Consider the following 13,183-nt stretch of genomic DNA (forward strand, 5'->3'; position numbering starts at 1 on the left):
CTTGAACGATTGTGTTGCTGAAGGTTGCGTCTTGGAATGGATGGTACTATATAGGCAGGGCAACACTTATCCATTCCCGGGTACTGACGTTCCTGCAGATGTTCGGAATTGAATGAAGAATGAAGAATGCCCGCCGTGAGTCTTGTACAATCGAGCATGTCGGCTTGGAAGATAAAGCTGATACATTAAGGAAAATAACTTGAACGAGACAGTTCAGTAGGGCCTACAGGCAATACTTTAGCACAAAAAGTGGTGCAAAATGATATTGTGATAATTATTTAAATTACAATCACAAGACTGTAATTTTGTGACTTTTGAAACCTCCCAGCGGCTTTCGATACTGTTGATCACAATATCTTGCTTTTCAGTTTACGTCAGCGATACTTGTTATCACCAATTAAACCGTTTTCATGCCTAATAAAAATCTTAAATTTTTAACCACTTGCTGATTGTTCATGTGCATCTTTTTGTTTCCTATAGCGTATATTTTTTTCTTCCAAAATTTTGCGATGAGTTCTTCTACAGTCTCACTGTCTGCGAAGGAAATGCTCGCTGATTGATGTTGGAGCCTTCCTATATTCTTCGACACGTTGGTGTAAATAATAGGATTGTTGGTTTTAATGAAAACATTTCTCATTTGTCTTTTTCAAGGAGGAACGTCCTTAGTACCTTGGAAGCCTCACGAAGAAGGCAGTGTGTAAACACTGACAGGAAGTATCTCGTCGAAATGGGCGGGCGCGCTGTAGAAGGTACCATTATGTTAGCTCTTCTCCTGGCTTGTTTCTTGGCCCTTAGTATTTATTCAGGTAATTCTTAGCGTTATGTGTTTTCAAACAAAGAGTACTGTGACTTAAGTATAATGGGGAAATCGAATGTGTGTTTCACTCCTCTCACCATAAAGAAGTGTCAGATTTGGACTCATTGATGTCCGTATCTTGACAGTAAAAGCAACCCTTCCCTGTCCCAAACTCTATGCTGGATCTGTTTGCAAGTTCAGGCCTTTCATTGACTCAGATTAAACGTGCATTTTAAATCACTTCCGCGTTCCCAGCAGTTTCAGGTTGGCTCAAAGTGATGCACAATACTAGAGAAGTTGATAATGTAAATTGGCCATCGTACATGCAGAGATTCTAAAAGCTGACGTTTCGAGCGTTAGCCCTTCGTCAGACCGAATCGAGGAATTGTGGGTTATGTGTAGTTTTTATAGTAGGGTAGGAGCTACGCTATGGTAACATGGTAACATGGCAACGTGAAAAATAGGAATACATTAGTTAAATGAAAAGCGTTCGTTAATACCGTGAGGATTAAGGGTGCCGATTTCGAAGATGAATTTTTGTTCCAGATTCTTGCGGCTTTCCGTCGTACCTAGATGTAGGGAAAGGCCGCAGATAGCCATGTGTTTTTTGGAGTGGTTAGGGAGATTAAAATGACGAGTGTAAGAATTACGTATTATGAGGCACAAATATCAGAATCATGAAAGACAGGCAAACATAAAAAAACAACGACAACAAAGAATAGAGACGAGGTCACTTAAAATCTGCTACGAGCCTAGAAGGCCCATCTCCGGTTACTGTAGCATGAAGTGACAAGGGGTACTTCTACTCCCCCCTGGATGGGATGCTAGTCCATCGTAGGGCTACCCCACCCAGCATTAAATTCGCTAGTACCCATTTATGCACCTGGGTGGAGAGAGGCACCGTGCGAGTAAAGTGTCTTGCCCAAGAAAACAACACAATGTCCGCGGCGAGGACCCGAACCCGGAGTCGAGCGCACTGACCATGAGGCCACCGAAAATGTCGAGTCGGGAGAAAAAAAAGAGGAAATATAAACAAAATTAATATGAAATATAATCATAAAATATTTAAAGAAACACTAAAATTAGTAAAGCAAGGTTTTTTTAAAGACTCTTCAATATCCCAAAGAACAGACCCCCTCTAAATGAATGTTGAATTTCCCATATAGTTTGTCCCGGCAGAAGGAATGCAGAATGACCATTTAAAAGCCAGTCTATTTTTTTATTGGTGGCTACTTGATATAGGAGTGAAAAAATAAGTGAAAGCAGAAGGTATAATGTTGAACAATTTCACTGGAAGTAGTATTTGCAATTCTACAACCAATCGGAGCAGGGATCAAGATCTTTCTCGTTTTTCTGCCAACCAGAGTAAAGTCCAGAATCTTGACTCCGAGAAGACAGCTCGCTGAGAAATTGTATTAGTCATTCATTCCCTGTCCTCTAAAAAAATAGAGGTTAGGTTTTAAAAATTAAAGTTGCTTCTTTTTCGTTCTCTCAGAATTCTCGAGGAAATACATCAAAGAACCAGTTTCTACTACTCCTATTCTAAAGGTAAGTGCGAGCTCCTAAACCCCAGTTTTCTTTATCGTATCCTACAAATCGTATTTCACCCATCTTTACTTTATAATCTGTTCATTTCGTTGCTGCTTTTTCTGCAAATGAGCCAAATTGGGATATTCCTCCTTATAATTAGAACAGAGTTCAATTCCATTAAATTAATAAACAAAGCCTGCGAAGAAGTACATAACTATAAATCTATCAATCAGGAGGCCTGACTACTTGTGCTAATCGAGTAACCAGATAGCCTTTCTTGTAGCCCTTGCATTTTGATAGCCAGTGTTAACATTTCACTATTGGTGCTAACAGCTGGGACCGAAATCATACTGAACTGAAGAGAAGTCTCCTTGTCTCCGACTTCTTCCTGAGGGTAAGGGTCGGACGGCGTGTCCGGGGTCTTTGTTGAGGAGCTGGTATCGTCTTTCGACGATTAGGGAGGACAGTATCAGTGTCCATGACTACGCTGGTTCACCCGCTGGGAGAACATAACGAACTCGTCTTCTTTCAGGTGCAAAGGGGCGTCTCCTTCGTGATGTTAGGCTGTAGTATTTTGTCCTGTTGCAGACGATGTTTAAAATTGCACTTTTCTATTTTTGTTCGGCGTTGAGTTGAATCGTAACTATTATAAAATTCTTGAATCCGATTGGTTATAATAATCTCCCATGACATATTTTCGTTTTGCATTTGTTCACTCATTTTTTAAAAATTTTATAGATATATTTTTAAAATTAATGCTTAAACGAGACTTACCTGGAAATTGAAGTTTGATCGAGATTCTAACCGTTGTCATGCTCTAGATCTACAGATGGATGGATAGAATCCCGATCAAACTTCATGCGTCATCTATCGCACAGTTTCATGTGGGCATGAGATACACGATATATAAGAAGTAACTGTAAACTTTATTCTAATAAGCCCGTCTAGCCTGGCAAACATGAAGTTAGAGATGGCGATACTGAGAAAGAGCCATAACATATCAAGGTTGCACTGAAACTGTCACCACAACTAGGATAATGAAGTGTAGAATATGAAAACAATCTCTGAATATCGAAAGGTAGTAGCCACTGTTCCATTGTTATTACCTGCATTACGCAAATAGCTTCCCCGTCACTCAACCGCAACAGGCTTGTTGTAAAAGTGCCAGCATTTATAATAGATGTTGTGGGAACATAAAACACCTTGGCTTCACTGAAAGTAGCCGTTTTGGTACTGTGAGCTTTGCCAGCCAGGGCCATAACAGTCTTAATCCACCCTTCCTCCAATGGTGTGTTTACCTACACTTTTATATGGGGAGATATAACTAACGAACAATTTGTGTTCATTCGCCCTGAGAGGGGCTGTACGTCGAAGGTATTCCTCAAGTGTAGCAACAACACACAAACGTGAGTCTGCAAGAGACTGTGGTAAAAACAGGACTGGTTTAGGTTGGCCTGGTGAAGAACTCTTAACAAAATGGTTGATGACAAATGTGTACGATGACTAAGATTTCTGCAATGAAGAGACGTTCATTAAGTGAAAGGATTGACACATTCATGACATAAGTAACTTAAAGGTGAGGTGCTGAAGGGACAAGGTATTCACAGTATGTCATTCCTTCAGACAATTCAAGACCACAGACGTATCTCATGTGGTCTGATACCAAGAGAAAGCTTGTCTTGTCTGGAAAGCAGCTGTAATATACCTTTGGATCAAAGAGTGTGAACCAGTTGTCATGGTTCCATACAACAGGGTAATAGTTGTTGACAGGGCGCACCTTGCAGTGTTAAGCGCGCTGTATCCAAGACCACAGTCGTCAGTAAAGTTCAGAAAGGAAGTCACGTACTTTACTCACAGGTGGCTGAAGGGGGATCAGCACCTCCTCAACTTGCAAAGAGGACCCACATCCTGAGGTAAAATTGGTGACTGCTTTTTTGTACCTGATCTCCAAGAGTCAAGCATGATGTCTTGAGTTCGGTTCGAAATGCCTTGGTTTGCCTGATAGTAGACATCCCATCAATCGCAGTTTATTCCAAATGGCATGTTTCTTTTCTGGGTTGAACGATAAATTCACAATGTTGGAAGCTTGGGGCAATAGTACTGATCTGGCCACCAGCAATCTGGCAAGCTTGGGGTACCAGGCCCGAGGTTCCCACTAGGGCGCTATTAACGACACTTTCGTTTGATCTTCCTCTATCTTCTAAAAGACGTGGGGAATGACACTAAAGGGAGGAAACATATAGCTGAAATGTTCACCCCAATGCAGTGTAAAGTCATCTTGGGGTCAGGTTCCCGGGAGGCATAACATTTAACTTCGAAATTGAGTCTAGAACTAAACATACCAATGTCTGGATAGTCAAACATTTTCCCTAAGTTATCAAAGCATGTCTTGTCGAGCTTCCATTCTAAGGCATTGTGAAAGATCCGTGAGACCTTATCTGCTAGTATTCTGTGACCCTGGGATATGAGTTACCGTTACCTTATACTAGAACCAAATCTCCCTGGAGATGTCATTGCAGGGAGTGGAATGGGAACCGCCTATATTACGCAGAAAAGATACTGCAGTTGTGTTGTCAGTGAAGACTTTAATATGACTATGTCGTCAGTCATTGAAAAAGGATTGAAGACCAGATTGAATGGCTAAAAGTTCTCTTGGATTAACGTACATGAGTTGCTTCTCTGGGGACCAACAGCCTCCTGCATTTTTCTGGTTTGTGGCTCGTTTCAGGGAATTGGTTTTCTCTATCTCAATTTGGAGGTAATACAACTGACCATATTCAACCCCTGGAAAAAATGATACCATAATACCTGTCAAAAGCAATTATCCGCAGAAACACCTATCAAGCTTGCGAATTCCCACAGATGCTGCAGAGGATTCCTGTCGCATTTCCAACTTTCATTTGATAACTACAGCTTACACTTCTTTCTTTAGGTGTTAAGTGGTCTTCACAGCACTTGCTTTCTTGGTTTGGATTTTGCTTGATTTTTTGGACGGATACGGGCTTCTTCGGCCCTGCTGTGAGCTTTGGCCGGGGATCGTCCCCTGTGACAGCGACCCCTTCTGGTGGTTAAAAAAGACCTTGCATAATTACTACGCCCTCCATATTGATATTATCTTGATTGTGCTCTCTTCTTGTGGCCGGTAAGTCGTTTTGCTTTCAGTGACCACTTTAAGACGTTCCGTCAGATCATCACCAAACAGCTCACTGCCGACTGTTTGTTTTCTGCTACAGATTGCTTTGAAGTCTTCTTCCAAATCTGTCTTTAATTAAACTTTCCTCCTCGACACACGATTAATTTGGTGATTGGTAGCTACAAGCTGCAACCAACTGCATTCATTAGTCTCAGCAATTATCCTAGCTAAATGCGTTACTTGGGAATGAGACCTTTAATAAAAGTTTCTTGCATTTTTTGAAGCTTTGCATCTGTGCTGGGAGTATTTCATTGTGCAATGTCTCCGATTACTGGATTTACTTTTGTTACTTTCAGAAAACTACAGTTTTCAGGCCGTTTTATCTTTTCTTTCCGTTTTGCACCCTCAAAGATACTTCTGAACACAGCGACCACCTTGTCTGGCAATGCAGGGCCAGTTTGTTCGTCTTCTTTGTCACCTCTTAGACGAAAGAATCCATTAGACCGCTGTCAGCAGTTTTAGTCTTGCCAGGCTGTGGCTTTTTTTGCAACGGTGACCATTGAATTATTTGTTATTTGTTTGTTTCAGACTGAGGCAGATTCCTCTTGCCCTTCAAAAGTGGCATCATAAGCCCTTTTTAGCTCCCCTCCCCCGGGCCAAAACACCAGCGGCCGGTGAAGACATGTTTACCACCGAAACTATTAGCAGTACTGCTTGTATTCCCAAGGAAACTTCCTAAAAAAGTGTTTTCTAACTTCTATTCACCAGAGATGTCAGGATTTCTCCAGGAAAATAAGGCGGATGTAGTAAGATTTTCTCCAGATTTGAACAGATAAAAGATTGATCACTCGGTCATGTTGGAAAGCAAGCGCGAAGTTGGTCAGCTTTGCGCGTGAGCGTTGTCAGGGAATCTCTGCAACAGATGACGGATAGAATCATTTTTGTTTTTGAAACAAAATTAATTCAAAGGGAACTGCATATTCACGATATCACTGGGCGCGCGGGCAAGATAAATTGAAAATACCTCACAAGCGTTCAGAGATTCGTGTATTACTCTCTAATACCTCCAGTTGGGAGGGGGTGAGATATGGGCGCTATTTTTGCTTACTACTTGGACAGGTTCTCTTTTCCCTTGAAGTAATCTCCATGAAACTTGCTCAAACTGCGTGTAATTTTATCATCCACAGGTGAAACCACTTTCCCCTAGCGGCTCCATAGATCCACATCCACAGCTTTTGGAACAAAGACAAAGAGATCGACAAAAATATCTCAGAAGATATTGCGAGTCACACAATCTTACCTATACTAAAGGAAACATTGACCGAAAAAAATTGGGCTATTTTATGGTAAACGACAAATATAAAGTAGTGTATTGCTTTATTCCTAAGGTGGCTTGTACACAGTGGAATAAGGTGTTCTTGGCTCTCGACAACCGCCCGAATGTCGCCGATAGAAGTGTTATTCACAATCCTAAGAACTTTAAGTTTCTTAGTCAGGGTTATTCTGCCGAGGAGATTGAAGTTAGGCTTCGAACTTACTTTAAATTCGTATTTGTTCGTGATCCCCTGGAGAGGTTGTTGTCGGCCTATGAAGACAAGTTCGTACATAATCCGGAAGTGTACTACACTGAAACGTATTATAAGAAAATGGTGGACTACTTCCGTAGCACGGTAGATCCGAGATCACACGACAAGTTAACATTTAGGAAGTTTATACACTACATAAGTACCATTGGATTCAATGAAGATCGTCACTGGGCTACGTACGAGAACCTTTGTCTTCCTTGCAACATAAATTTTGACTTTATTGGCCACTTCAACGATATGCAAGAAGAAGCTCCCTACATTCTTCGACGAACTGAAATGGATAAAGTCGCGACTTTTCCACCTTTTATCACCCATAACACTACAACCAAAATGCGAAAAAGTTTCGGTACTATTCCCGAAGTTGAGATTTCTCAGCTTGTTAAGCTCTTTGAGAAAGACTATGAAATGTTCAATTACCATTTCCCAGGAGTCCTCTCAGACCTCTTGGGAGGTTTTTCAGGTGAAGCTTTACAATTGTCAACCAAAAAGCGACAACAATGAAAGGTTTAAGACTTTAAGCATTTATGATTAGTTCGTTGGGGTCCAGAAAATTGTTGAACAGAAAAACTATAATTTTTACCCACGTTTTGACGCCATTTATTGTGGCAAGAACTCTAAAGAGTAGATCACGAAATGTAATAGGCCATTTCCGAGTTGATGTCTGCCTCTTTTTCAAAACGAGTTTAAGTGCGAAGTTTTTCTTATGAAAATTAGTTTTGATTCATATGTAAAGTAGAACTAATTACCATCACAAAAACTTTGCACTTAGACTCGCTTTGAAGGGTAGGCAGACTTGAACTCGGAAATGGCCTATTTGTGATAACTGTCTCGTAAATTAGCAGGTAATATGACCAGGTAAGCTGGCGGGATCGAGTACCTGCAAATTTATGCATCGGGTTGCAAGCGAAACACGAAAATTAATGGGAATGTTCGCCCTCGCGACTTTACTGCAAGCAACAGCGGCTTGGCCTCTAAATTAAAGTTGATGAGTTCTTTTATAATTTTAGGCGAAACGCAAATGAAGAGCTAGGACTTACGATGACTTGCGTTGCAGTGTTGCCAGAACTCATTCAACCTTTGCTTTAAGTGTTTTTTCAACTAGAAGCTGTACGTCATATGTAATACAAATTCCAAGAAATTTAACACATGTTTCTACTTAACCTTCAAAAGCACGCGACGTTTTTGAGCCGCGGACGGCAACCGGAAATGAACATTCGCATGTCAGGACAGTAGTGTCTCCCAGATTTTTAACCTAATCATCTCTAATGGAGGAAAGATACTCAGCAATATAAAGGTGGTAGTGACAAGACAAGTTAAAAGGGAAAACACAAAATTTGGTTTTATCAACGGAGTTGATAATGTAAGTTGACCACCGTACAGGGATTCTAAAAGCTGACGTTTCGAGCGTTAGCCCTTCGTCAGAGCGAATCGAGGAATTATGGTAATTCCTCGATTCGCTCTGACGAAGGGCTAACGCTGGAAACGTCATCTTTTAGAATCCCTGTACGGTCAATTTACATTATCAACTCCGTTGATAAAACCAAATTTTTGTGTACTACTTCCCCACCAACGCAGCACCACAGTTTCTTTAGAACTACCCCCTTTATTAAAAGGGAAAACAGCTCACTTCCGGTTGCCGTGCACCACTCAAAAACGTCACGTGCTTAAAGTGGTACTACGGCGAAAAAAACAAATCTTTTTTTTATTTGGATTTGAAAACTATGTTAACTAAACACTAACTGACCCAAGTTTTAAGTTCTGATTTTAAGAAGAGACTTGTTTATTTCAACTGGAATTTTCTTATTTATTGGTCCGCCATTACTAACTTTGAAATCTTGAAAGAGCTGGGTCAAAGAGAAAATGACGTCAAAGACTCACTAGTTTAAGAATGCAATGCGTGTGTGCGCGGCTGAATTAATATGCAGCACGGGAGTTTCGGGCTTTCAGACTTTTAACCCGTGTTTTGCATATATAATAAATTGCGTTTACACACTGAAATTTTAAGCTAGTGAGTAAATGACGTCATTTTCTCTAGATCCAACTCTCTGAGGTTTAATCGGTCAGTTTTGAACGTGAGTAATGGCGGACCGTGAAATTACACTCAAAATAAACAACCTTTGGATAAAACTCAAAGCTCAAAATTTTCCCATTTAGGTGTTAAGCGAACACGCTTTCTAAATCTGAAGAAAAAAAGGAAATGATTTTTTGTCAGCTGTCAACATCGTTCAACAAAATCGAAAGGATGTTGAAGCAAATATTGATGCCGTTTGCCCGGGGCTTTTGTTCCTTTTATAGCTAAGTTGTGAGAGTTGGAGGTTTCGTTCCATAGTGTTACCGGTATAGGTAATAGTATAGGTATAGGTATAGGTAAATACCGGTAGGCGGCTGTGGCCGCTTTTCCCTAGGGGGTCTGGGGGCATGCTCCTCCAGAAAAGATTGAAATCTAGGAGCTCGGAAATGGCATTTCAGCAATCTGGGCAACAACATCAGTCACAAATATTTATTAACATTTAGCTGCACATGGCCAAGTTAGAGGACTTTTTTTGCACTCTCGATCTCTTGTTGAAACACGACAAAATATCACCTCCAGCTGCGCCCTTTCTTGTTTTGTCTTCCATTTTTAATGAGGAACACATGGAAAACCGGAAGTACGTAGTGAATGTGATCGAGGCAACATTTGGCACCAGTCTTTCTCATCTATTCATCCAACATGGTGGACTTAGTGCGCATCTTTCCTCTTCGGTTTAGCCAGCGATAATCACTTTATGATGTTGTCCTTAACGCATTTAGGTCAATGTAAGATATTCATGACTTTCGATTTGCTGGCTGACTATCTCCAATTCTTCCAGCTATTAATAGCCAGTGATTTTTATTGTTTGGTTGTTCACGAGGGTGCCCTATACTTTTTACGTAAAGCGTGATGGGGCGATTTATTTTCTCGTGAATGGGGCGATATATTTTCTCGTGAATCGTAATCGTAATCGTACAGGTGTCTGTTGACGAAGTGCGTGACCACCTGAAAAACCTTGACATCTCGAAAGCAAGTGGCCCCGATGGAATTCCAGCTCGCCTTCTCAAAGAATGTTGTGATCAAATCGCACCAAGTCTTTTTCAATCATTCGCTTGGTAGCGCCAAACTCCCAAGTGAATGGAAATCTGCTGATATTGTACCAATCCATAAAAGGTACTCTAAGGAACTAGCTGAACACTATCGCCCGATATCCTTGTTACCGATTACTAGCAAAGTCCTTGAACGCTGTGTTTTCAATCGTCTTTATGAGCACTTAAAGCGCTTGACAACCGACCTTCCGCATGGGTTTTTGAAAAATCGATCATGTGTGACCCAGTTACTTTCGGTTCTCCATGATGTCGGGCTTAACCTAGATAGGAACATACAGACAGATGTGATCTACTTAGATTTTTCAAAAGCTTTTGATAGTGTAGATCACAACATTCTGCTTGCTAAGCTGAACGCGTACGGGATCTCTGGTAATTTGCTTTCATGGCTTACTAATTATCTTTCTGGCCGTTTTCAACGAGTAGTTCCTGAAGGTGCTTCGTCACAATGGGCCCCTGTTACCTCTGGAGTGCCCCAAGTGCCCCAAGGGAGTCTCCTGGGTCCGCTTATGTTTGTTATTTTTATTAACGATCTACCTAACGCTTTAAATGGTGAAGTAAATACCGCACTTTATGCTGACGATTCAAAGATCTTTGGTGCTGTCAAGTGCGAAGTTTTTGCAAACCACCCTTTCAAATATGGATGTATGGACGCGATATAATAACATTCAATTTAACATCTCTAAATGTAAAGTCCTGACAGTCACACGCAAGAAAGAACCCATGCATTATAATTACACCCTTAACAACGTGCAACTCACTCGCGTGGCTGAAGAGAATGACCTTGGAATCATTGTCACTAGCACTCTTTCATGGGTCAAACGTATTAATGCTATTGTGTCGAAAGCGAATAAGTTACTTCGTCTTCTAAAGCGTACTTGCCCACTATTGTTAAATGTAGCAGTCAAACGGACATTATATTTGTCCCTTGTTAAATCGCAACTTTGCTATGGAACGCAAGTGTGGTCTCCAAGTCATAGCTACCTACAAGGCAAGATAGAGCGCGTGCAGAGAAGAGCCACTCGATGGATACTGCGGTCTCGCATTGGAGAAATGTCTTATAAGGAAATCGAAAGACATTAGATTAGACTTGCTACCACTAATTTATGATAGAGAGCTTAAAGATATGACATTTTTCTATAAATGTTTGTACGGACAAATAGATCTAAATGTACATGGCTTCGTTTCTTTTGTAACTCATGGCCGTACTAGGCTTACTAATTCCTTCAACTTATTAAAAACCCTTATTTGTCAAACGTCTGCATTTCAAGCTTCATATTTTAACAGGATTGTAAAGTTATGGAATTTTACTTGTAAATGTGTGCCTGAAAGTAGCTTCTCCAGTAGCGATGTTTTTAAAAACTTTTAAAAACAAACTCTGACGAGCCTTTTGCGTACAACATTTGACGTGGAATGCCCGTGCACTTGGTCACTTGTAAGATCGTGTGCTTGCCACCGCTCATAGTTCACTCGCTTGTATGATTTGTGTATAGTTTTTTAGATTTTTGATCAAATTTTCAATTTGGGCGGCACCTCGCATGGGTCCCTCGGTCTCGTTCGTGCTCGTCCATTTGGGTGTTTTATCTTTTCTTTTGTTTATTTATTTATTTAATTTATTTTTGAATAGATTATTCTTGTATCATAATTGAAACCCAATAAAGTTTAAATATTAAAAAAAAAAAAAAAAAATATATATATATATATATATAATTTAATTTTTTTCTTATTCATGATTCGAGATTAAAGACAGTAAGATCTTTTCATGTCCACGCGAACGAATTTTTTTAATTAAAAGATTTGAATTAAACGTGATTCGTGAACTACTGTTTTTGCGAGATGAATTTCCGGCCATTTTATTGTGTTAAGAATGTACGTGTTGTTGTAGGTGACCATTTTAGGGTAAAAATCCGTTAAAAATGGGCAATTATACCATTTTTCAGATGTTCGAAAGTCCTAGGACAGGCAGGCAAGCACGAAATTTTACAACAAATGTTCCGAAAATTCTAGATCTCAAATCGTCTTCCGAACAGATATTTTCCGAAAATTGACGTTGGGTGCCCCTGAATTGCTCAGAATCCACAGCCAGCTTCCAATCTTCAGTGAGTCTGAGCAAAGTAGTTTCACAACCATGCTTTTTCCTGTACTCAGATATGCAGGAATCGAGCTTGGAATCAAAATGATTATTCACTTGTATGCTGATCATAGCAAGAGAAAAAGAGAAAACCGTTTGGAAATTTATTGGTGTGTTTTTTGCTCCATTTTAAAAATATTTTCAACACATGAATTCAAACCAAAATGTTAGTTCATTAGCCGGCCAAGCTCCACGAACGAATTTCCACTCAAACACTGTCACAGCAACCGAGACTCGCGTTGACCTTGAAATTTCCTAAGATATTTTCCTGGTAGCACCGTTAACTCAAAAGAGAATCTCGCTGGCATAGAAACGCACTATGCAGTCATAACATGCAGTTCTCTGTGCATTGAGTAAAATTTTTGAGAGGTGCATTCTCAATCAACTGATATTCTATTGCCTGACTGAAAATATCTTACTACCTAATCAGTACGGCTTTCGATCTGGATACAATACAATTGACTGCTTGGTAGATTTAATAGATGACTAGATAACGAAAGCCCTTGATGAAGAAAAGTATGCTGTATCGCTCTTTCTAGACCTAAGCAAGGCATTTGACACAGTAAACCATTCTATTTTGTTAGCCAAACTAGACCTATATGGTATACGAGGTAATGAAAATTAGTGGTTTAGGTCTTACTTAAGCAACAGGAAGCAGAAAGTTTTTGTCAATGGTGTGGAGTCTAACTTTCTTTTGGTAAACTCTGGAGTACCTCAAGGATCGATCTTAGGCCCTTTTCTTTTTTTAATTTATATAAATGATTTTGAAAAAGCAACCAACTATTTTTCCGTAAGACTATTTGCGGATGCTACTTCTTTAACTGCAACTGGGAAAGACCTAGATGTATTGCTTCAGAGGATAAACTCTGAACTGCCCGCTATTTATGAAT

The 13,183-nt window shown here is 40.1% G+C and overlaps 1 protein-coding gene across 3 annotated transcripts in view; it reads left to right on the top strand.

Annotated features, from left to right (window-relative positions):
- LOC137990819 (carbohydrate sulfotransferase 10-like) overlaps positions 1–8,410 on the top strand; it is a 16,546-nt gene extending 8,136 nt beyond the window's left edge. For all 3 annotated transcript variants that reach the window (XM_068835926.1, XM_068835925.1, XM_068835927.1), the window contains exons 2-4: positions 652–806; positions 2,292–2,344; positions 6,647–8,410. In XM_068835926.1, the coding sequence (XP_068692027.1) occupies positions 728–806; positions 2,292–2,344; positions 6,647–7,546 (1,032 nt within the window). In that variant the 5' untranslated portion in view covers positions 652–727 and the 3' untranslated portion in view covers positions 7,547–8,410. The remainder of the gene's footprint in view (positions 1–651; positions 807–2,291; positions 2,345–6,646) is intronic.
- The last annotated feature ends 4,773 nt before the right edge of the window (positions 8,411–13,183 follow it).

The sequence above is a fragment of the Montipora foliosa genome, chromosome 2 (assembly GCF_036669935.1).
Source record: "Montipora foliosa isolate CH-2021 chromosome 2, ASM3666993v2, whole genome shotgun sequence".
Classification (NCBI taxonomy): Eukaryota; Metazoa; Cnidaria; class Anthozoa; order Scleractinia; family Acroporidae; genus Montipora; species Montipora foliosa.